This window comes from Populus alba, chromosome 12 (genome assembly GCF_005239225.2).
Source record: "Populus alba chromosome 12, ASM523922v2, whole genome shotgun sequence".
NCBI lineage: Eukaryota > Viridiplantae > Streptophyta > Magnoliopsida > Malpighiales > Salicaceae > Populus > Populus alba.
The window spans coordinates 3,532,022-3,555,450 of record NC_133295.1 but is presented as its reverse complement, the minus strand read 5'-3'; the positions used below and the strand labels follow the sequence as shown (position 1 = coordinate 3,555,450).

Sequence of the window (23,429 nt, the reverse complement as noted above, 5' to 3'; positions counted from 1 at the left end):
ATGATTCAAAACCTATAAATTATATTAAATTTTAATAAAAAAAAATTTTAAATTTTTTAAAAATATAATTTCAACCGCGTTCTAAACAGTTACTAAATCCACTGCCCAATCCAGTTTTTAAAACAAAACCAAAAACTAATGTGTGAAGTTGACTTTAGGAGTAGATGCATCCGCAATTAATAGCTCTCTATCAAATTCTGAAAAAAAAAAAAAAACAGAGGCAAAATGCTTCGATCGGATTCTTCCATTGTTTCAGTGCTTGTAATTCTCCTTTCATTTCCTTTCTTTATAGTTTCCCTTCCAATTCAGGATAAATTTCTTAAATGTCTCTCACTAAATTCTGAATCCTCCTTTCATTTCTCCACTATCTTGTACACTCCAGACAACTCTTCATTCACTAATGTCTTGCTATTCACTGCTCAAAATCTCAGGTTCGCATTGCCGTCAGTGCCGAAACCTGAGTTTATTTTCACACCGTTGCAAGAATCCCATGTTCAAACTGCTGTTGTTTGCTCAAAACAGCTTGGAGTTCAGATTAGAGTTCGCAGTGGAGGCCATGACTTTGAAGGACTCTCTTACACCTCCGTGATTGATACACCTTTCATTGTGGTAGACCTGGGCAAGCTTCGTTCCATTAGCGTTGACATCAAGCGTAAGAGTGCGTGGGCTCAAGCAGGTGCTACAGTTGGTGAACTTCACTATAGGATTTCAGAGAAAAGTAAAAATCTTGGCTTCCCAGCTGGTGCTTGTCCCAGTGTGGGTCTTGGTGGGCACCTTTCAGGAGGTGGATATGGCCCTTTGTTTAGAAAATATGGCCTTTCTGCAGACAATGTCATTGATGCTCGTATAGTTGATGTTCAGGGAAGACTCCTTGACCGGAAAGCCATGGGAGAAGATCTTTTTTGGGCAATCAGAGGAGGTGGAGGAGCCAGCTTTGGAATCATTACTGCCTGGAAAGTAAAACTGGTTCCTGTACCATTAACCGTGACAGTTTTTAGGGTTTTCAGGTTCTTGGAACAAGGAGCTACTAAGCTCCTCTATAGATGGCAACAAGTTGCTAGTAAATTTGATGTGGATCTTTACCTAGTCGTAGGCATAAGACCAGCTATTGCTAGTGACACAGGTAAAAAAACTTTAAGAACTATCTATAGTGGCTTGTTTCTTGGTGATACCAGCAGACTCCTCGAAGTGATGCAAAAAAGTTTCCCTGAATTGGGTTTAGCAAGGAAGGATTGTATTGAAATGGACTGGATCGGTTCAGTTCTTTATGAAGCTTTCTTCCCCACCAACTCAACTCCTGAAGTTTTACTTAAGAAGAAGAATTTATTCCCGGCTTACACCAAAAGCAAGTCAGACTTTGCCCAAAGTCCCATATCCGAAACCGCACTCGAAGGATTATGGAAAATTTTCTTCCAAGAAGATAAGCTTGCTACCTTACTAATTCCTTATGGTGGAATGATGGATAAAATTTCAAAATCTGAGATTCCTTTCCCTCATAGAAAGGGTAACTTGTTCATGCTTGAGTATGCGACCAACTGGAATGATCCCTCGGAGAGTGCAACTCAAATTGATTGGGCTCGGAAGGTTTATGAGTACATGACACCTTATGTTTCCAAGAATCCAAGGGAAGCATACCTCAATCACAGGGACATTGATCTGGGCATGAACGAGAAGGCTAACACAAGCATCGAAGAAGCAAGGGTTTGGGGAGCCAAGTACTTCAAGGGTAACTTCAACAGATTGGTAAAGGTGAAGACCAGAGTTGATCCAGCAAACTTCTTCAGGTATGAACAGAGCATCCCACCTCATCCTTGTACCATGAGGAAATGAAACTGTTTGGCTGGAGAAAGATTCTTTAGATATCTTTCTAGGTGTCTTCACTAGTCCTGTGTCCTAGATTAAAATTAAGAAGAAATTGAGTTCATCAGGGTTACAATATTATTGTAAAAGAATGGTGTAATAAACTGGCCATTCCCTCTTATAATGTGATAAACTTCTTCAGGCATAAAATATTTCGAGTCACATGCATCCTCGGTTAAAAATAAATAAATTTATTCAACCAATAGATTGTTAGACAACAAGCAAATATTTATTTTCTTCATTCTCTGGATTGTGGGCATGCATCAGATGGTAGACTCAGAAGTGTATTATCTCCAGTACATTTCTGTGTGACCAGGAGCTCTCATAGTGCAGAATTACCAGCAACAGCAGATGCATCAAATCTGTGAAGCTGGGTGCTTGATGGAATTCTCTCTGACAAGTTATTTCAGGAGAAGGCCGAGTAACCCACAAATGTTAGATCAGGCTTGGTGGCTGGAATTATGCCGGATGATTGATTTCCTGAGAACTCAAGTGATCGCAACTGTTTCATTGGAGTGATTAATCCGGTCAAATTGTTCGTCACTAGGCTCGCACAACCAGGTCTAAATGACTCATTATGTATTCAGGAATTTCTCCCATTTAATTGTTTCCAGCCAGATCAACAATCAGCGGCCGACGGGGGATCTGGTCACGCTCGAACCCTCTTCCTCTCCATCAAATCGAGGCTTCCTAGATTGGTTGGCGACGGAAATTATTGAAGTGATGTACGTACTACAACTCTTATCATTTGATTACCCTTTCTGAAGCCTGAAACTAAAGTTCTCGAGGCAGTTTGGTGTGATTTCGGAGAAGAATTCAATGAGAGGTCCAATACCTGAATTGATGTCGGTTTGCACGGGTGCTGTGGGGTGTGCTTCCATAGAAGGAATTAAATTGCAGGGAAAGAAATATCGTGACTGACGGGCTTTCATCGATCCAAGCTGGGATTTCTCCAGAGCCCAGATAATTTATTCCAACTTAGTTCCAATATTTCAACATACTGAGATTCCATGAAACTCCATGGAGGCTGTTGTTTCATAAATTCAATGCTCAAGCTGCATCAATGATCCCTTGGAATTTGAAATTTCACTTGACAACTTGTTGCAAGACAGCCTTGTAAATGCAGAAGGCTGAAGATATCCACAACATATGATCGCATTCAAAAATGTCATAGGCCTAAAGTTACAAGCACAGGCAGACAGGATCACTTGGAAAGAGTTCAGATTATCAGGGATCGGGCTCAAAACACAATGCACAATGAATTTATCAATTCACTCAAATCCTGGCTTTGTTCCTATAGCTGCTCAGCAATTGATCTCTCCATCATTACCAAAGTCCATTCTCTTGTTTAATCTCTGAACTTTTTTTCATCGAGGTTTGCTTCAAGAAATTATTTATTACCTTTTTTAATCAGTGTTATTATTTCAGGCCATAAGCCACAGAACTTTGCCAGTTCATGTGTCCATCCCAATAAAAGACTACCATGCATTTATTAGATATAGCTACCAGAACATAAAATGTAATGCGGCAATGTTTAGAAAAGAATTCATAGAACATGACGGAGAAGATCATCTCAAAATGTTGAGGTTCATTCAGCATAAATCACTTGAGCATCCTTCCACTTTCATTAAAAGACCAGCAACAGCATTAAATTAATCTACCGACTACAGGCTTAACACATCAAAACATGTTCAACCTTGAAGCAGAGAGAAAAAATTTGATGCTTCGAGTAAATACAGATGATTCGAAGAATTGTGATTTACCAAACTATGAATACAGCAACAAGCTACACAAACAATGATGAAGACTTCTCCACAAGCGAAAGAACCATGATTCTGGGGCAGCAGAGAATCCTGGTACCAGAAACACAGTATTAATAAACAAATTATAAGTCTGTAATATTATTTTTTTTCCACTTAATTATGAACAATTTGAACCAAAGCCAATTCTGGATAACCAAAAAGAAGAATAAACATGTTACCTTGTAAGCACAATGTCTAAAGACTGTCTCTCAAACCTAACTGCAAGAGTTTGGGTGTAGCCTTTTTTGTTTTGCCTTATGCGCTCTCAGTATCAAGCAGAGGAATTCCAATGATTCATCCAAAAACTGGAAATAGCCATGTCTCCAAGAATGCTTGAGCAGCAATGCACCCGAAAATCCAAAAAAAAATACAAAAAAACCATTTTCCATGCCAATATAAAACCACATATTGAACTCATACACAGTTTTTTTATTGTCTTGGATTACATCATTCGTCACTGGACTTTGAGGCACATCAGCATCTTCACGGCATTTCTGGGTGACTGGTAGACCACACAGTGCAGGATTGCCTGTAAACGCTGATGCATTAAAGCTTTGAAGCTGAGTGCTCGATGGAATTTTCCCAGACAAATTATTGTAGGAGACATTCAAGCAACTTAAAAAATTTAGAAAAGCCATTGTGAGTGGAATTGCACCATAGAAATGATTTCTTGACAAATCAAGAGATTCTAACAATTTCAACTGACCAATCTTTTGAGGGATTACTCCAGTTAAATTATTTCCTGACAAGTTCAGCGCAACCAACTCAAGCAGGCCAGTTATTTCCTCTGGAATTTCTCCAGATAAATTGTTGCCTGAAAAATCAATGACACGCAACAGTCCAAGAGTTCTCTCATACTCATAATCTCTTCCTTTCCATCCAATCCATGCCCTATTGATATAGTAGCCTCCAGAAAAAACTGCTCCACGTTTCTTTGTCAAGTAAAGATTGTCAATGACAGTTTCTGCTTCCCCTCTTAGAACCATAGCAGTTAGATTGTTGAGACACTCTGGTATGGCTCCAGTGATATTGTTTAGGGAGAGGTCCAAGATCCTAATATTTCTTAGCTGACAAATATGTGGCGGGATGCTTCCAATGAATTCATTAGATTGAAGGGAAAGGAACATCAAATATGAGAGGCTTTCTCCTATCCAAGCTGGTATTTCTCCGGATAATCTATTTTCACCAAGGTTCAAAAATTTCAACATGCTACAGTTTTTTAAAGAGACAGGCAATTCTCCGTAGAGTTTATTGTTGTGTAAATCCAATGTTTGAAGGAGAAACAATGATCCGACAGAGCTTGGAATTTTGCCTGACAAGCTGTTGTTAGCCAGATTCAGAACAACCAGTCTCTTCCTATTCATGAAACAATTTGGAAGTTGTCCAGACAACAGATTGTTTGACAGATCAAGGAAGCTCAATATCTCACCAGCAATATTGCATATATGAGAAATTGGCCCTGAAAATAAATTGTTTGAAAGAATCAATGAGGATGTCTTAGAAGGAAAAGCTGGCAGTAGACCCTCAAACTGATTAAAACTCAAATCAAACCCAGGGAATGTACCATCAACCACATCAACTGACAATAAATCTGGAAGCGTTCCACTCATCAAGTTGTGAGATAGATTTAAGAAAGCCAAGTTAGGCAACAGGTTCCAAAACCAATCAGGGATTTTATCTGAAATTTTAGCACTGGAGATATCAAGCAAATGGACATTTCTCTGAGTTCGAAGCCATTGTGGGAAAGAAGGCCCCAAGTTGCATGAACTAAGACGAATGGTGTTCAATTGAAAAGTGGGGTTCCAATCAGATTTGAATCTCAAAACTAAGGAATTATAAGACAAATCCACGCTCTGTAACTTGGAGAGGTTAGAAAAATGTTCTCCAGACACCACACCTTAAAAAGAATTAAAAGAAACATCAAAATGCTCAAGCTTGGAAAGGAATCCAATACTTTCAGGTATACGCCCATTGAGTAGATTATATGAGATATCCAATTCTCTCAAGGAAGAAAATCTAGCAATATCAGGCAATGAACCATTAAGTTGATTCTGACATAATCTCAAAATCTCCAGTGAGCTCTCTGTGGGTCCGTACAAGTTCTGCACGAGATCCGAAAGGTCCTCAGTGATATGGTTGTGGCACAAATCTAGCACATGCAAGCTGCACATCTCCCCAAGAGATCTTGGAATGCCACCTTCAAGCTGATTACCGGAAAGAACAAGATTTGTGAGAGCACTCATGTTTCTGAATGCATCTGGAATCGAACCTTTTAACTGGTTACCAGAAAGGTCAAGGTCAACCAGGCTTTTATTAAAGTTGTACAGCCAGGGGTATATCGCAGAAGAAAGATTGTTCTTAGAGAGATGAAGGACAGCAAGAAATTTAGAAGAGTTGACAAAAGGAGGTGAAGGAATTATATCTGGAAGACTACACTGATTCAATCGCAGTTCTTTTAGGCGCGGGAGGTTTGTAATCACTTGCAGCCAGTCATTTACCTTACTGAGGTTGGAACCACTTAAATCAAGACGCTCCAGAGAAGAAAGATGAGAAAGCCAGTCAAGATTTTCTACACTGCCATCAAAACTATAGCTAAGATCAAGAGACTGCAATCTTGAGAGGTTCGCAAGCTGAAAGGGAATAGTTTCAGTGAAAAAGTTGTAGGAGAGGTTCAAGTATCTCAGGCTGGTTAAGGAGCCAATAAAATCCGTCATACTCTCATCAAAATTATTCAAACTCAGGTCCAAGTAATTCAGATACTGTAACTCAAGTAATGAATCACTAACCTTACCTACTAGAGGCGTAACACGATACTCGTCCACAGGTGAGGAATGGAGATCAAGCAAAGTAACATGACCAGTTATGTTGTCACAGCCAACTCCTCTCCATTTGCAGCAATCTCTTTTCTCTTCTTTGCCCCCCCAAGAAGAAAGAACACCATAATCATCAATAAGGTCTTCTTTGAACTGAAGAAGTGCTCGTCTCTCCCTCTCTATGCACCTAAACTTTGCACCTCTTGCCCCTGTAATGAATTCAGCAAGAGGGTTTATGTGCAACAATACAAGCACAATAAGTGGAACATATTTTTTGTGCATTATTATCACTATGATCAAAATAAAAAATGAAGCTTGAAAGCTTTGTTGGGTTCTTTTAGTTCTGGCTTCTGGGAAATCAGGACCTTTAAAAAAAAAAGACCAAGTTGACTTGGAAAGGTTGACTCATCAAGTCTGGAGTGAGGTAGAAGTTGGATTTTGTCACACCCCACCATAAAAAACTTCCAGCACAAGGCCATTTATTGTTTAGTGACTCTAACGAAACCAAATTTTAATTCTAATCCATTAATCTACAAATTATAAGACAATCAACTCCTCTCATGATCATATTCATCGCCAGCACAGCCTAGTAGCCCCCCACCTCTATTAGTGCATCAATACATAATTTTGTTATATGGAAGGAGATCCAAACTAAACAAAACAAACAAAGCTATGAACTTTCAGAGAAATCATTGTGGAAAAAAAAAAAACAACTTACGTGCAATTGCAAGAATTTGAACTCTCTTAGAGATGGTGTGTAACAGACACATTCTCTCAAACAAGTAGCAGTATCAAAATCCAAACCCAGTAACAAGCTTCCAAACCCAAAACCCAGAAACAAGCTTCAAAACCCAAGCCAATTCAGCATACCAACAAGGCAATCATAGCAACGACACCTAAAAGATGCTAACCGAGGAACCAATAGGAGAGGAATATAAACAGGTTTCGTGTCATCGGAGATCTGCTTATCGGTCCACTTGTCGTCGGATACATGCTTGTTCGACCGCCAAAGCTGGTGGCAGTGGCATTGTTGCTGCTGTTAAATTTGAGAAAATGGGACATCGGATAGAGAAATTCTTTTTTTATTATTTACTTACCTTGGTGCAATATCTCCGATCTTGTAAAACCAAAGGCAAGAAAAAACCTTGTTTTATTTCACTTCGTGCCCGTTCTGGAAGTAATTCCAGATTTTCAAGTAGTATGAAAAGCTTGATATCGGTTAATTTTGACGTTTTGTTTTGAATTCTGTATTATAATATATAGTATAATTTTTGATATATTTTTGATATATATACAACATCAGGGGTTTCAATGGATCGAATTGGAACAGGATTTTGCTCTACTTTTGACTTGAAAATTTGGAATATCTAAATTCATCCTTCACTTTTGCCTCTAACCTGGTCAGATCGGATCTGATGAAGAACTTTTTTCACCCGGCATGTTCCCTATCTGACCCCCTTTTCATTTTATTAGATCAAGTTTTAAAAATGAAATCTAAATTAACAAAAAACCTATACCTTCATCCATAAATTCAAGAATTTAAATTAAATTATTGTTTGTGCAACATAAAAAATTCCAGACTATTCACGCCAGGCCTGAACAACGTGCCCTTCAAGCCGTTCAGGCCTAGACCGAACAGCTTGCCCTCCTGACGTTTCAGGCTAGGCTTGAACGGCTTGACATGCAAGAAGTTCAAACTAGACCGGAACGGACTCCTCCATTCAGACCATTCAGGCCAAGCCTAAAGCCGGCCGGCCACCATGCCTTCTGAGCTCAGCTCAACACCCCGCAGATTCTTAGGCACACACCTCAAGGCAAGGCGATGAGTTCCAGGGAAGTCACTCTTCTTAGCCAATGGCTACTTTTTTATCACACAAGGCCAAGAGCTGCGTTGCTCTTCCCCTCCTCCACGCATTATTCTCCTGGCCATTCACGCCTCCTCCTGGTCAACACCTTCTAGACACCACCACCTCTAGCCTCCTCCTAGTCACTACCTAATTCACATATCCTATTTGTCACAGTCGGATACTCGTGCTACGTGATGGGTTTATTTTTTATTTTTATAAAAATTTATAATATAAAAAATAATATTTTTTAATATTGATAATAATATTTTTCAAATTTATTAATTATTTTATTAATAATATTAATTATAATAAAAATAATAAGATTTATAACACAAATAATAATATTTTTAATATTCATACTATTAATTATAATAAAAATAATAATATTTATTATATGAACATTTTAAATTATAAGAGAAATAATAATATTTATAACATAAATTAATATTAGGAAAACTAGCTTAGAATTTGGCATTCAGGTCCAATATGGCGATGGGTGTTGACGCATTTAGGTTCAACATGGAGTTGGAGTTAGGCGTAGACGCATTCGAATCCAACATGAGAATGAGAGGGGATGCTTCCAGGTTCAACTTGTGGTTGACCGCAGTCACGTCCGGACCTCATGTGGGGTTATGTGTGGACGCGTTCAGGTTCAACATGTTATTACCACCAAAGAAAAATCATATAGTTGATTAAAAATTATTATTATTATTATTATTATTTATGCCATACATATTATCATTTTTATTATAATTGAAGGTGTTAATATTAAAAATACTATTATTTGTGTTATAAATATTACTATTTCTATTATAGTTCAAAGCATTAATATTAAAAAAATTATTATTTGCGGTATAAATATTTTTTATTTTTAGTATAATTTAAAGCATTAATACTCGTCTAGGTCTCGCCATGTGGCGCACGAGTCCAGTAGTGTGCCCTAGGCAAGGCAGTCCCAGCGCCAGGTGTCCCTATGTGGAGGCGTGGGCATGGCTCACGCCCAGGGCAAGGCAAACCAGCCTTAGCGCCATGTGTCGCTCGGGTCTGAGCCAGCGCAAGGGCAAGTCAACCCAAGCATGAGGTGTCCTCGCGCAGGGGTGCGAGCTTGACTAACACTTAGGGCAGCCCCACCAAAACTCATAGTGATAATTTTCTCCTCAATCATTTATTTAATATCAAATGCATCCCAATAAAAAAGACAACTACACCCCTCCTCCACTACCTTTACAACTCTTTATGGAAAAGGCCGGGCTACCATTACACTACTCCAATTTATAAGTGCTTTGAGTCTAAGTAAACATTAAGAAGGGCACTAAACCTTTTTAGTATATTGTTAATTCCTGTTTCTTGTCAATACTAACACTTCCTGTTAACACCTTCATATTACATTATTTATATTTGCATGTCATTTTGGTTTGATAATTTTAAAAATAATTTAAAAAAATAAAAAAGTATTATTTAAATATATTTATAAATAAAAAATCTTTTAAACTACAATTATATTCTATTCTTAAAAATCCTTTTCATTTACTGCTTTATATTTGACAAACAAAAATAAGATTAGGATTGCATGTGTGATTTTGGTGTTCATAACTACGATTGTTTTTTAAAGTGTTTTTTATTTAAAAATATATAAAAATAATATTTTTAAAAAAATTTATTTTTGATATCAGAGCATTAAAATGATCTAAAAACATCAGAAAAATATTAATTTGAAGTAAAAAAATTAAAATATTTTTAAAATATTTTTAAAACATAAAAACCAACAAAAATATATCCTACAGTTCAACTTTATTTACACAGGTTATAAAAATGACACGTCAAAATACATAAATTAAGAAATTGAAAAGACCTTTCTTGACTTTTTTTCCTCTTTCTCTATCGCTTTGAGCATCTAAACTTTCGTTCACATAATATAAATATATAAATAATTATGATGGATGGACTGCATATTAATTAATATCAATATGTTGTTTATTTAAAAAAAAAAAAGTTGAAACAGCTTATTTGTAATTACAAAGGAAAAAAAAACATGGTAAGCAATCTGAGAGGTTTTTTGTTTTTGTTGTTCAAAACTGTATTTTATAAAAAAAAAATTTAAAAAAGTAATTTTTTTAATGTTTTTAAATTTTTTTATATGTTAAAATTAACAATATTTTTTAAAATGAAAAATATTATTTTTATATATTTTTTTAAAAATATATATTTAAAAAAAACTTTTATTATAATACACCAGATACCACCTTAAGCTTCGACGTCACAGCACAATTTACATTGAGAAACTCCCAGTCATTTTCAGAGAATGACAAACAGGATTGCCCAATCACAAAAAAATAAAAAAAAAATTAAGAAAAGTTTATCACATGAGAGAGAATAACTTTTAGGTAAACGAAAATAATATAATATCCACCCCGGAACAATGTAGAAGGTACTTGATGTGTGATGCTAACAGTGGGTTAGGTTGCGTTAATTTTTGCATTAAAAAAATATTTTATCTTAATTTTCTTTTAATATAATATCATTAAAAATAAATTTTAAAAAACAAAATCATTCATCAAAAAACAATTATTGTGACAGTTACCTTGATTGATACAAAAGCAAAGCAAGAAATGACTCTTCTGACATGTTTCCTAAATCAGGTCCCCTGCAGCTAAAAGCACTACTGCACCTCCTTCAATCTTCACATCTGAAATTCTTGAGACTGGAGAGTCTGGGCAGAGATGAGTGATCCCAAGTATGCTTATCCATACCCTGCTCAAGGTAATCATCCATCTTTCTCATCTTTATAATCTCATCTGCTTGCTGCTGCTGCTGCTTCTCATCTTTATAATCTATCTGCTGCTGCTGCTGCTGCTGCTGCTGCTGCTTTCTCTTCTGACATTCCTTTCAAAGATGCAAGCTACGTTTTTCTACTTAATTATGATATGGGGTTTTCCTCTTTTTCTTCAGTCTATGTGTACAGGGGATTCTCTTTAGGATCGCTCGAGAATCGACTTTTGTCTTGAAGGATTTTTTAATTTTTTTTATCCTTGGGTTTTCGTTTTATCAGATCTTATGATATCATCGTTTTATGGTTGTTTCCTCCTTTACTTTTCCCTGTGCTGGCAGGTTATTATCAAGGACCTCCGGTGATGCCACCTCCACAGTATTATGCTGCTCCGCCACCTCGGAGAGAGCCTGGTTTCCTCGAGGGATGGTAATTCTTTTGGAACTTGTTAAAATACTGACTGAATTATATGGATTAGAATACCCAGAAAAGAAAGAAAACCCTTGTTTTACTTGTCTTGCTCTTGGTTCTTGGTCTCTGGAAGTGGCATAACATAAATATTTCTTGAATTTCTGGTTACAGCCTTGCAGCTTTGTGTTGTTGCTGCCTTATTGACGAGTGTTGCTGCGACCCCACCATCCTATTTTATTAGCTAGCAGAGCCATATATTATGCTTATTGCACGAGTAATTATAGCTTGTTGTGTGTTATAATAATTAATATAGTGAATGAACTCTGTTATTTATTACCCTGGAACATTTTACTATATATATAATATGGTCTCCTCTTGATCTTTCTTCGTCTAGCAGTGCACAGTGGATTCAACAATTTTATTTCTAATTAGATGGTGAATAAAGGAATAAAGAACTTTATTTATATATACACACATGATTGTTAGTTAATTCATGTGATTTAATTTAAAGGAATAAAGTAGACCTTAGAGAGTGTATATATATATATGTGAGATGGTGAATACTGAAGTATTAAGATTTTCTTCCGATGAACCCGATTAAAAGTATAAAGCATAGTATTCTTCCAAGTATTTTTACAAATTAGAGTGCTTGTAGAGCCACCTATCTATACTTCCGATATATTGAAAATGTAGATGTGACGACATGCTTTTCTCTTATGATTTATTTTAATATCCAAAAGATTATTGCTTCAAACTAGTTGATTCTAATGCTACACATGTGAGTAATTTTTATGATGTTAATATACAATTAAAAAAATTAATGGTAAAATTATTACTCAATATGAGTATACTATACACTTAATTAACTTCACTCGACTTCACATAATATGTATTATGTGTAAACTGGATATATATATATATATATATATATATATATAATTTCAATCATGAGCATTGAACAACAATAATGTGATTGATAAAATATTTAAGAGAGACTGTGAATTATAATATTTTATATAATAAATTTTTTGGATACTGTGATATTAATTTAATTTCAAAATTAGATGAGATAAAATCAATTTGTGGTTGTATATATATAATTAATATGAGTGTTTGGACTAGCTTACGTGTACCTTAACTAATCTCACAAACTCTAAAGTTAATGATTATGTAAGTCTCTAATAACTATCATATTAACAATTACAGAACTTAAATTTAAGATTACAAGGATGATAAACCTCTTATTTATTTATTAGTAATGGTTGTATTTTTATTATTGGTGGTGTACAATGTCTTGAAAATCATGAAGGAAATGATTTCATTGGCCAGAGTCCAGAAAGTGGCTTCAAATATAGTGAAATTCTAGCCAAGAATTGGCAGTGAAGTTATCTCAACGAATTCTCACCAACGTCTTCGATATGCTTCCAGTTTATCCTCGTTGAAGAAAATATTAGCATGATTTAGAGACGTATCCATCTCTAGCCAGCCTATTCACACACAAATTCCCTCGTCAAATGTAGACAGAAGACATTTTCACTATCTTGAAGATGTGTAGCGCATCGACACACGCGTCTATTTTTGGTTTTACCAAACAAAATAATAATATTTATAATTTATAATTTTTTTTATTTAAATAAATAAATCTTATTTTTATTTTATTAATTTAAACCGGGTTTAATTAAGTTAATTAATCACACATCAACCAATTAAATTAATCAAATTTTATCAAATTAATATTTTCCTTTTCAGATTGAACCTGGTCTTAGTCAAGATAGCAAATATATCCAAATTAGAAATCCTTTCACCTATTAATTTAATGTATATTGTATATTTAGAAATGTGGTTACAATTATTTTTAAAAATATATTTTATATAAAAATGCATTAAAATAATATTTTTTTTAAAAAATAGTTTTGAAATCACATCAAAACAATTAAAATATAAAAAAATTATTTTTTTATAAAAAAAAATATAAGTTTTTATAGAACGCACCGTGTTCCAAACTGTGCCTTTATTGATTTGTTGCTGGCAGAATCAATATCCTAAGAAGTCCAATAATCCTTTCACATTCATATTCCCTTCATTTCCATTCAACCAATGCATTACTAATATGGATGTCTTTATAATATAAATACCACATGGGGCAATTAAATTTTTGTCTTTTATTTTGTGTTTGGTATTGCAGTATTGATTATTTTTTATTTTAAAAAAAAACATATATAAAATGATATTTTTTTATATTTTTAAATTTATTTTTAATATTAATATATTATTACAATCTAAAAAAAATTGTAAAAAAAAAAAAAAAAAAAACAGAATTCAAGATACAACAACAAATCTCTTCCAATTTGAACGTGCGGGCCAAAAACATTTTTGTCATGTGGGGCCTGTGTTGCTTAATTTTCAGGCGGCTTTTTTGTTAAAAAAGTCTTTGCCTTTTGGATAAATAAACTTGCAAATGGGTATTGAAAAATTAACATCTAGATTAAAGTAATACTTGAAAAAGGTATGTAAAAACCCCAAATTTATTGAATATACCTATATATATTGGGTGATGTAGTTTTCTGAATGTATTAGCCTAATTTTATCATTTTATTTTTTTATTGTCTATATTAATGGAGAACAGTTTCAAAATAAATAGATTTAGTGATATAATAAGTAAAAAATCAATATGGGATAATATTAAAAAAAAATACAAAACCAATCAATCGGCGGAGCTAGAAAAGGTTAAAATTAATATGATAAGATATATTATTAAAAAACTTATTTATTTAACGTAAAAATATTATATTATTTTATATTGAAATACTAAAAAAAAAAAAAAAGTTTTGCAGGGCTCCCCGGTCCGCCACTAGCTTCATGATTACCATTTAAAATATTGTACAAGAAAGCCATGAAGAATACAGTGTAAGATGCAAATCCATTTTAGATTTTATTTTTCGAAAGACTTTTATGAAAAAATAATGTTGGCAATAATTATTTTTAGGGAGTCGTTTCCTTCGGGACACCTTTTCAACAATCTAATTATGTTAGTTTGATGTGAGATGACATGAGATAAGAATAAATTGGTAATAAAGAACATCTAACCATTTTTGTCAAAGATAGCGTTTGGTAGTGTAGAAGAATTGTTTTTTAAAATGATTTTTTATGTAAATACATAAAAGTAACTTTTTTTATTTTTAATATAAAAATAAAAAATACAAAAAAACTATTTAAAAAAAAAATATGATGCCAACATAAAAACAAACACTATTTTAATTAAAATAAGTAATTTTTCTTTTCTTTTCTATGAGGGGGCGTCCATTAATTTAGAAGGTATTTGAAAATATGATAATGGTTGTTTTTCAAAATATTTTTTATTTAAAAAATATTAAAATAATTGTTTTTATTTTTTTAATTTTTTTTTAATATTAACATATTAAAATAATTTAAAAATATTAGAAATATACTATCTTGATTAAAATATTTTAAAAAAAAATATGATGCCACCATAAAAATAAATACTATTTTTATTAAAATAAGCAGCTTTTTTTCCTTTTCTTTGAGGGAGCGCTCATTAATTTAGAAGGTATTTAAAAATATGATAGCAATTATTTTTTAAAATATTTTTCACTCAGAAAAATATTAAAATAATATATATTTTTTATTTTTTAAAACTCATTTTTGATATCATCATATCAAAAAGATTTAAAAAATACTAAAAAAATTAATTTAAAATAAAATAAATTTAAATTTTAATGAAAAACAAGTTTTTCTTGATCTCCAACACCTCTTTAAACTATTTAAATTTAGATTAAAAATTTTAACTAAACTGGATTTAAAAAAAATGAACTAAATACCAAATTGATTAGTGGGTTATTTTTTACCAAGTTCTTAGTTTATAATAAGGTTTTTGAGTTTAATTCAGTTATCTTGGTTTTTTAGTTTTAAAATATAAAACTAAATTATATTTTTTTAAAATTAAAAATAACCAAAAATATTTAAAAAATTCAAAAAACTATTTGGTACGAAATATTTTAGATCAATTATCGCAAGTATCTCGAATAATTTGCTCATTCTTAAAAAAATATTTATACAAAACATGAGCTAACTATGAGTATAGATTAGACTTTGATACAAGTCATAAAATCAAACATTGGACTGTCAATCTCTATCTTCGGTAACAAGAAGACAAGATTATTAGTCCCATGATTCTCTAATTAATCAAAATTAAGCCACTAAGGGCTTAAAACTCCCTTTCACCAACACTTGTACGGCGTCGCTTCTCCTCTCCCCCGTCTATAACTACGCCAAGACATAAATAATTCCACGACTCGCCAACTCAGTGTCCACTTTGCTCTGGAGTGGTGAACTAAAAAGTAAAGAAAAGAAAGGTAGACCCACGCGAACTCGGTGACTCAATCACTCTCCACTCTTTCCTTCCTTTTTCAGGATCTGAATTCTAGGGTTCCTTGAGTTAGTAATCGGACTCAGGAGATGACGAGTCCGATCACGCCAAGCAATGGCAGTGGTAGGGCTTTATCGTTAACGACAAGTGCTAGAGTCTTGAAGACTCCTTTAACTGACGAGAAGATCTGGAAACGACTTAAAGAGGCTGGATTTGATGAAGAATCCGTTAAAAGAAGAGATAAGGCTGCTCTTATTGCCTATATTTCAAATCTTGAAGCCGAGGTTTGCTTTCTTCTTGTTCATCTTTTTTTTAAAATTTATTGTTGCTTTTATTTGAATTTTTTCCTCTTTTTTTTACGAAGAAGGAAGGAAATTGGAGAAAACCCTAATTTGTAAATTGACTGTATTTTAATTTATTTTTTTGTTATGGTAGTTTAGGGAAGAGTTAAATTAATAGCTATTAAACTCAGGTAACTGTGGTATTACTCTTAATTACTTCATTTTTTGGGCTAGGATGAATGATTTTCCTTTTAAATTTTTGGGTTTGGATAAGTAGTAATTAATCGGTGATTCAAGAATAATGGAAGTAGAAAGTTGGCGTCATATTTTTGAGAAGGAATCAATTTTCTGTGTTTGAGCGTGCTTGTAATAATTATTGCTTTAATGGTGGATTAAATGTTACTACTGTAGCTAATTTTGTTACATGAGTGGGTGGAGTTTTTTTGACCGGTGTAATTTCATGTAGATGTTTGACCTTCAATACCATATGGGGCTTCTCATAATGGAAAAAAAAGAGTGGACTTCGAAATATGATCAAATGAAATCGTCAGCCGAAACAGCTGATTTAATGCGTAGGCGTGATCAAGCTTCACATTTATCTGCCTTAGATGAGGCAAGGAAACAAGAAGAAAGTTTGAAGAAGGCTTTAGGAGTTGAGAAAGAGTGTATATCAAGTGTAAGATTTTTTGGGGGCTTCTTTCTTTCCTTTTTTCCAATTTGTGCCAATCGTTGTTATAGAAATCTTAAGGTTTTCTGATGGATTTTTTGTAGATGGAGAAAGCATTGCATGAGATGCGTGCAGAATCTGCTGAAACCAAGGTTGCAGCTGACTCTAAGTTGTCTGAAGCCCGTGATATGGTACAAGATGCCCAGAAAAAGTTTTTAGATGCTGAGGCAAAACTGCATGCTGCTGAAGCTTTGCAAGCAGAAGCTAGCCGGTATCATCGAGCTGCAGAAAGAAAGCTCCAGGAAGTTGAGGCACGTGAAGCTGATCTTAGCAGGCGTATGACAGCTTTCAAAACTGAGTAAATATTCCAACCATCATCTTACTCTCTCCGTTTTATTTTCCCAGTGAACTGACACTATAGCATTTAGCTTAATTGTAGATTTTCAATGTGATGATTTGTAATGTCATTTAGTTCCATGGTTTCATTTAACAACCTATTTGAAAACTTTGTTATCAAACATCTGTATATTTCATTAGAATGCGAAGGCTTTTACTGGTCTTTAATTCTTTTGTAAACAATGAATGCAGCCACCAATGTCTACGAGTCTTGATTTTTGGTGTTTGGGGACGGTGATGCATGGCTCATTGTTTGGGGTCATTTCATTGAGTATCTGCAATTTTTTTCTTACCTGGTCATGCTATGCTATTTTCTCAAGAAACACTAGTTCACCATGCCAGCTATTTTATTCCTTGTGGAGTTGGGCTGTGTAATTCTTTTATTTGGTTGTGATCATAAGTTGAATTTCATCACTTATCAAGATGCAGGATATAGATAGAAATTGGAAATGCAAAATTGGCAGGTTGTTTGAGTGGTGAACAACAAATTGGGTTTTGCAGAAAGTTGTGGTAGAGATTAAAAAGAAAAAGAAAAAAAGGGATCAGATTGCAAAATATTTGAGAGGTTATTCATTCTGGGTAAAACATGGGCAAGAGTAACTTGGGAAAATGATTTATTGCTAACAATTGATTTCCAATGAACTCTGCTTGGTTCAAATGCAAAATTCAACTTTGATGTTTGATTGGTTCAAATTAGTTGTAGAACTAAATTGAATTTTATTGCAGAATTGGTTCCAAACAGGCTGTCAATGATTAGTTTGCCTGACATAAACTAATAGGCAAAACGCCATGTTTGATGATAAACAGACATATTTTTTTTTAGTTTTTAAGCAACTTAACTGTGCACGCATCATTGCATATTTTTTGTAACATTTGACCAACAGTTGCTTTGTTCTCTAGAAATTTGGTTGTGAGCTTGTTAATGTGTGTTTTTTTTCCCTTTTTGTAGTTGTGATGCAAAAGAGAAGGAGATTGGTCTTGAGAGACAATCTTTGAGTGAAAGACGGAAGGTTTTGCAGCAGGAGCAGGAAAGTTTGCTTGATGGACAAGCTTTGCTGAACCAGAGGGAGGATTATGTTGCCAATAAATCTCAAGAGCTAAATCAACTTGAAAAGATGCTGGAAGTCTCAAAAGAAAATATTGAGAAGGAACTTAGAGCCCTAAATGACGAGAAATCCAAGCTGGAGCTGACCATAGCTTCCTTGTCTCAAAGAGAGGAGGTCAGTGATTTCTCAAATTTATTGTCGACGTGTCAGATTGCTATACTTATATACCTCTACCTTTTCTTTTGAGTGCATATAGGCTGTTATTGAGAGAGAAGCTCAACTAAGCAAGAGAGAACAAGAGCTACTTGTTTTCCAGGAAAAGCTTGCTAGCAAGGAATCGGTGAGTTTTTTCTTTTGCTAAAGTTGGGATTCATTTCCATTTTGAGTGCTTTAAACATTTTTCTCTTGTTGGATTATTATTTTGAAATTTGTTGTTCAAAATGCAGGTTGAAATTCAAAAAGTTACTGCCAGTCATGAGAATATTTTGAGAACAAGGAATTCAGAATTTGAAGCAGAGCTGGACAAGAAACGCAAATTGGTGGAAGATGAAATTGAAGCCAAGAGACGGGCTTGGGAACTGAGAGAGGTTGATCTTAAACAGAGGGAGGACCTAGTGCTAGAAAAGGAACATGACTTGGAGGTTCAATCAAGAGCCTTGGTAGATAAGGAAAAGGATGTGACAGACAAGGTCAACTTTCTTGATGATAAAGAAAGAAGTTTGAATGTTGTTGAGAAGGATATTGAATTGAGAAGAGCTCTTCTGCTGCAAGAAAGAGAAGAGATTAACAAAACAAAGCTAGATCTTCAGAAGTCGTTGGACTCTTTGGAAGACAAAAGGAAACAAGTTGATTGTGCAAAGGAGAAACTACTGACCATGACAAGTGAAACAAATGAATATGCAGCTTTAGAGATGAAACTGAAAGAAGAAGTTGACACTCTTAGGGCTCAGAAACTAGAACTTGTGGCTGAGGAAGACAGACTGAAAAATGAGAAGGGCAAATTTGAAACTGAGTGGGAGTTGATTGATGAAAAAAGAGAAGAGCTAAGGAATGAAGCCGAACGTGTAGCTGAGGAGAGAGAAGCTGTTTCCAGGTTGCTCAAAGAAGAGCGTGATAGCCTTAGACTAGAGAAGAAAGAAGTACGAGATCAACATAAGAAAGATGTTGAGTCTCTTAATCGTGAGCGTGAAGATTTCATGAATAAAATGGAACAAGAGCGCTCTGAATGGTTCAACAGGATTCAGAAGGAACATTCAGACTTCTTGTTGGGCATTGAGATGCAGAAGAGGGAACTAGAGAGCAGTATTGATAAAAGGCGCGAAGAGATAGAAAGCTATTTAAGGGATAAAGAGAAAGCTTTTGAGCTAGAAAAGAAAAGTGAGCTTCAACATATTGATTCTCTTAGAGAAAAAGCAGAAAAAGAGTTGGAACAAGTTACTTTAGAAATGAAGAAACTTGATGCTGAGAGAATGGAGATAAATTTGGACCGTGAGCGAAGGGATGGGGAATGGGCAATGCTGAATAAATCCATTGAGGAACTCAAGGGTCAGACACAGAAATTAGAGAAACAAAGGCAACTGTTACATGGAGAGAGAGAAGAGATTTATGTTCAGATTGAGCAACTGAAAAAATTGGATAATTTGAAACTTGCCTTGGATGATATGGAAATGGAAGAGATGCAACTGTCCAATATGGAGTCTAGCCGACAGAAAATATCTACAATAAGACGTTTGAAGCAACAAACTACTGTACAAGATACTGATTTGGCTTCATATGGAAAAGTAGATGCTGCCAGCAATGTAGGTGGACTCAACTCTCCTACACCAAAAACAAGTGTTGCTCCCTCCCCTAACTCTGCTCGTTTTTCTTGGATAAAGCGTTGCACTGAATTGGTCTTCAAAAATTCCCCTGAGAAGCCCTCGTCAAAGAGCGAGGAGTCTGGGATGTCTGGCCATGAAGATACAAGTTTGACAGATGGAAAATTGGATTCTTCCAATGGATACTGTGAGAAAAAGCTCAAGTCGGTACAAATTTCTGACAAGAGTCAACCTATTAGATATGCTTATGGTGAGCCAAAGGTGATACTTGAAGTGCCTCCTAAAGGAGATATTTCTAAGGAATCATGCGGTGTTGAATATGATATCATGGAAGTTGCAAATGAAAGGCTCACATTCCCAATTTCTGATCTAGCACCACAGGCTGAAAGGAAACGACGTGTTGACCATTCATCTTTAGATAATTCTGTTGATTCTCAGCATGGGGAAGGTCAGGGCAATAAGAGGAGGAGGCAAGAGGAAAATGCCAGTGCAATTTTACCTGAAGATACTGTTAATGACAGGTATAACTCTTTTCTCTACTGTCTTCTTGCATATTTGCTAGCTTAACATGTTTGTTGTTACTCGCGCGTCTTTTTTAAAATAATATTATTTATTTATTCGTCTGTTTCCAGTGTAACTTCAACCCAGGAAGCTGTTTGTAAGGATCAGCATGCAGCTGAAGAAGCAGATGTAGTAATTATGGACAAAATCATTAAAGTTTCTGAAGTGACTTGTGAAATAACTAGCACAGACACTTTTGCTTATCAAGAAAAATCAGTGCAGCTTCAAAGTTCTGAAAAGACATCCCACCATAATACTGGTAAAGACAAGGAGGTTTCAGAAGTGTTAAAGGAGTAATGTGTGGGAAATGTTGGAAATGGCTCCAAGTAAAGTCAGGTAACTTGTAATGCCTTAAATCATCCCTATTACTGTGATCTTGCATGAGAATACACAGCACTAAGTTGCAGTTTTAAATCATTGATCAACTTTGTGATTTCTCGTGTGGTCTGATTTTTCTTTTTAGATTGGGCATGGTGGTATATTGATCTAGATTGCCCATAATTGAACCTTTAATGTTTGCATCAATGTCAATTGTATTTTTTATGTTGCTGGTATCATCTGCAAGTTCTTGGATGGTTTGCTATGAAAAGTTTTTACTGTCACCCACAGATGCTGCTTATAAATTAACTCAATTTGAGATTTTATAGTTGAAAACTGTGTTTTCTACAACCTTCTACAACTATGACAAATATTAGTAGGTTCATTGTCTGGATTAGACCCGGTTTTTTAATGTTCATGATTTGGTAGATATTACTGTATTTTGCACTTACCCACGCCAACTGTAAACATTGGAGGATAACTTGATACGTAAAGCTTGTTTATTTAAAGTCATCAGCGAGTCTTCAGTAACTAGTACCAAGTACCAAACTACAATTAACAGGTCTCTGATTTGTTGATTTTTTTTTTTCTAATTCTAGTGACTTTGATGATGGAATTCACCTGACATTTTTATAAAAATAATGAGTATTGAAATCTTAAACCTATCTTGTTTAAGAATACCATCGACTACATGCTTAATGATCATTCCAGTTATACATATTCAATGAGGTGTTTGAAAATCCTGGCTGATGAACCCTTGTGTTATCTTCTATGTTGACAACATTCTTACGATGCAGCACATTTTTGTTGGAAGCTGGCCTTGAAAATTATTCATAGCAACTGTTGTTCATTCATAAACATTTTGCTAGATAATTAAAAACAAGTTCTTTGTCTTTATAGCAATGCAGGAGCCGGTAGATTTTGAACTCCATGTCAGAAAAGGGGAGCTTAAACAGCAGGTCTTTTAGATGTAGACGATGCAGACAACACCCACATTTTCTGGAAAAGAGTTGAAACTTAAAATAGTATTGCCTTGTAGATGTGAATATATGGTGTTTTTAAACATGCTAATATGCTTCCAAGGTCTTGAAAACTTGAGTTTCTGAAATGTTGTGCTTTTTGGTCAATTTCACTGGACTTACCTATGCTGCCTTGTAAAGTGCATATCTTCATGGATAGAAATCAATTAACCGGAGCTGCAAGTCTAGATCAAATTCACCAACTCTGTTTTAGGCCATGCAATTGCTGGTTGTAGCGGATTTGCAGGAATGGTGTGGAGCAGGAGGTCCATTCAAGGCACGTTAAGAGGGATCCGAGGTTGCAGCAACTTTTTAGTTAGAGGAAAGGTGTGTCGATCATTTGTGTGTATAAACGTTGAAGGCGCGTGCCATTTTATTTTCTGATTGGTGATTAAACAAGAAATTAGGTGTCAATACTATGCTAGTTGATGAACAGTTTTATTTTCCAGGACATTTCACCAATGTCTTCGAAAATATCTCTATAGCTCTCTGGTTATGTTTGGAAAGAGAAGTCTAAATGTGCTCGACAGATTAATGCAATCCTTAATGCAGAATATGAGTCTAGTTAATTCTGTAGCAAGGAAACCAAAATAAGCTCGGGCATCTTATAAAATAAATTAAGGATCGTTTAAAAATAGAGGAATATTTCAATTTTAAATAAAATTGAAGTGGAAATAGGAAAGTTTAAATTTTGTTATTTAAATTTAATATTTCATTATTTAGATAATTGAAAAACTAGTTTTTAAAACTTTCAAGTTTGTATGGAGTTTGTAATACATGTGTTGGAGGTTTTCTATAAATTTTTATCAAGTTTTTTTTTTTATTTTTCAAATAAAAAACACTAATAAATGATATAATATTTTTTATATACAAGTATTTTATTAAAATAATATTTTTTTTTTTTTTAAAATTTATTTTTGATATTAACCATTAAAATATCCAAAAGTATAAAAAAAATAATATATTTTTTAAAAATAAATTTTAACCAACCTCCCGGGCTCAACAAAATCTGGCTTACGTTGAACTTTTCCACCCTTTTCTATACTGACAACGGTCGTAAACTTGCTTTCGACCCGATTTTCCTAGGCAATTTTATTCCCTAAATGAGTTTTTTGCAGACTTCTACCTGTGCAGAGAGAGATCAAAAATGGTTTCCCAATTTCCAAAACAACTAGTCTGCTCCTAGCCATGTACTTCTCGTGTACAGATGCTGACAGGTTCAGGCCTCAAAGGGCTAAACCTGAAGAATACCAATCAGCCAAGAAATAAAGAGAGCGTTGAAAAAACGAAAGTGCTTGGAACTTACCAGACTATCTTTCATTGGCATCTTTTTGTGCAATGCTCTCCAGGCACTCATCGCTGGACTCAGAAGGCACTTGGAGGTGTACCTATCCCTAGACCCTAAATGTTCTCGCGCTGGACATTCCAAGTGATTTT

The 23,429-nt window shown here is 34.5% G+C and overlaps 3 protein-coding genes and 1 long non-coding RNA gene across 7 annotated transcripts; 3 read left to right on the top strand and 1 right to left on the bottom strand.

Annotated features, from left to right (window-relative positions):
• Window positions 1-206: 206 nt before the first annotated feature.
• On the top strand, window positions 207-3,265 carry LOC118044378 (monolignol oxidoreductase AtBBE-like 15). The gene has a single exon (XM_035052645.2). The coding sequence runs from the start codon at window positions 226-228 to the stop codon at window positions 1,828-1,830; it is 1,605 nt and encodes a 534-aa protein (XP_034908536.1). The 5' UTR covers window positions 207-225; the 3' UTR covers window positions 1,831-3,265.
• Window positions 3,266-3,538: 273 nt separating this feature from the next.
• Window positions 3,539-8,463, bottom strand: LOC118044379 (receptor-like protein EIX2). Of its 4 annotated transcripts, none has more exons than XM_073403719.1 (4): window positions 7,194-8,457; window positions 6,449-6,684; window positions 3,842-6,347; window positions 3,539-3,713 (listed from the first exon to the last, which is right to left on the bottom strand). In XM_073403719.1, the coding sequence occupies exon 3, from the start codon at window positions 5,270-5,272 to the stop codon at window positions 3,878-3,880; it is 1,395 nt and encodes a 464-aa protein (XP_073259820.1). In that variant the 5' UTR covers window positions 5,273-6,347; window positions 6,449-6,684; window positions 7,194-8,457; the 3' UTR covers window positions 3,539-3,713; window positions 3,842-3,877. The 4 variants fall into 4 exon arrangements, with proteins under 4 accessions (XP_073259820.1, XP_073259821.1, XP_073259822.1 ...); XM_073403720.1 differs by having other exon boundaries at window positions 6,454-6,684; XM_073403721.1 differs by having other exon boundaries at window positions 3,842-6,684; window positions 7,194-8,463.
• A 2,462-nt stretch (window positions 8,464-10,925) lies between these two features.
• On the top strand, window positions 10,926-11,884 carry LOC118044380 (uncharacterized). Its single transcript, XR_004686771.2, has 3 exons — window positions 10,926-11,082; window positions 11,431-11,518; window positions 11,672-11,884. It is a non-coding gene; the product is annotated as an uncharacterized lncRNA (long non-coding RNA).
• A 3,901-nt stretch (window positions 11,885-15,785) lies between these two features.
• Window positions 15,786-22,440, top strand: LOC118044381 (uncharacterized). Its single transcript, XM_035052654.2, has 8 exons — window positions 15,786-16,171; window positions 16,635-16,844; window positions 16,940-17,193; window positions 18,181-18,451; window positions 18,534-18,617; window positions 18,724-20,615; window positions 20,727-20,991; window positions 21,874-22,440. The coding sequence occupies exons 1-7, from the start codon at window positions 15,977-15,979 to the stop codon at window positions 20,950-20,952; spliced, it is 3,132 nt and encodes a 1,043-aa protein (XP_034908545.1). The 5' UTR covers window positions 15,786-15,976; the 3' UTR covers window positions 20,953-20,991; window positions 21,874-22,440.
• The last annotated feature ends 989 nt before the right edge of the window (window positions 22,441-23,429 follow it).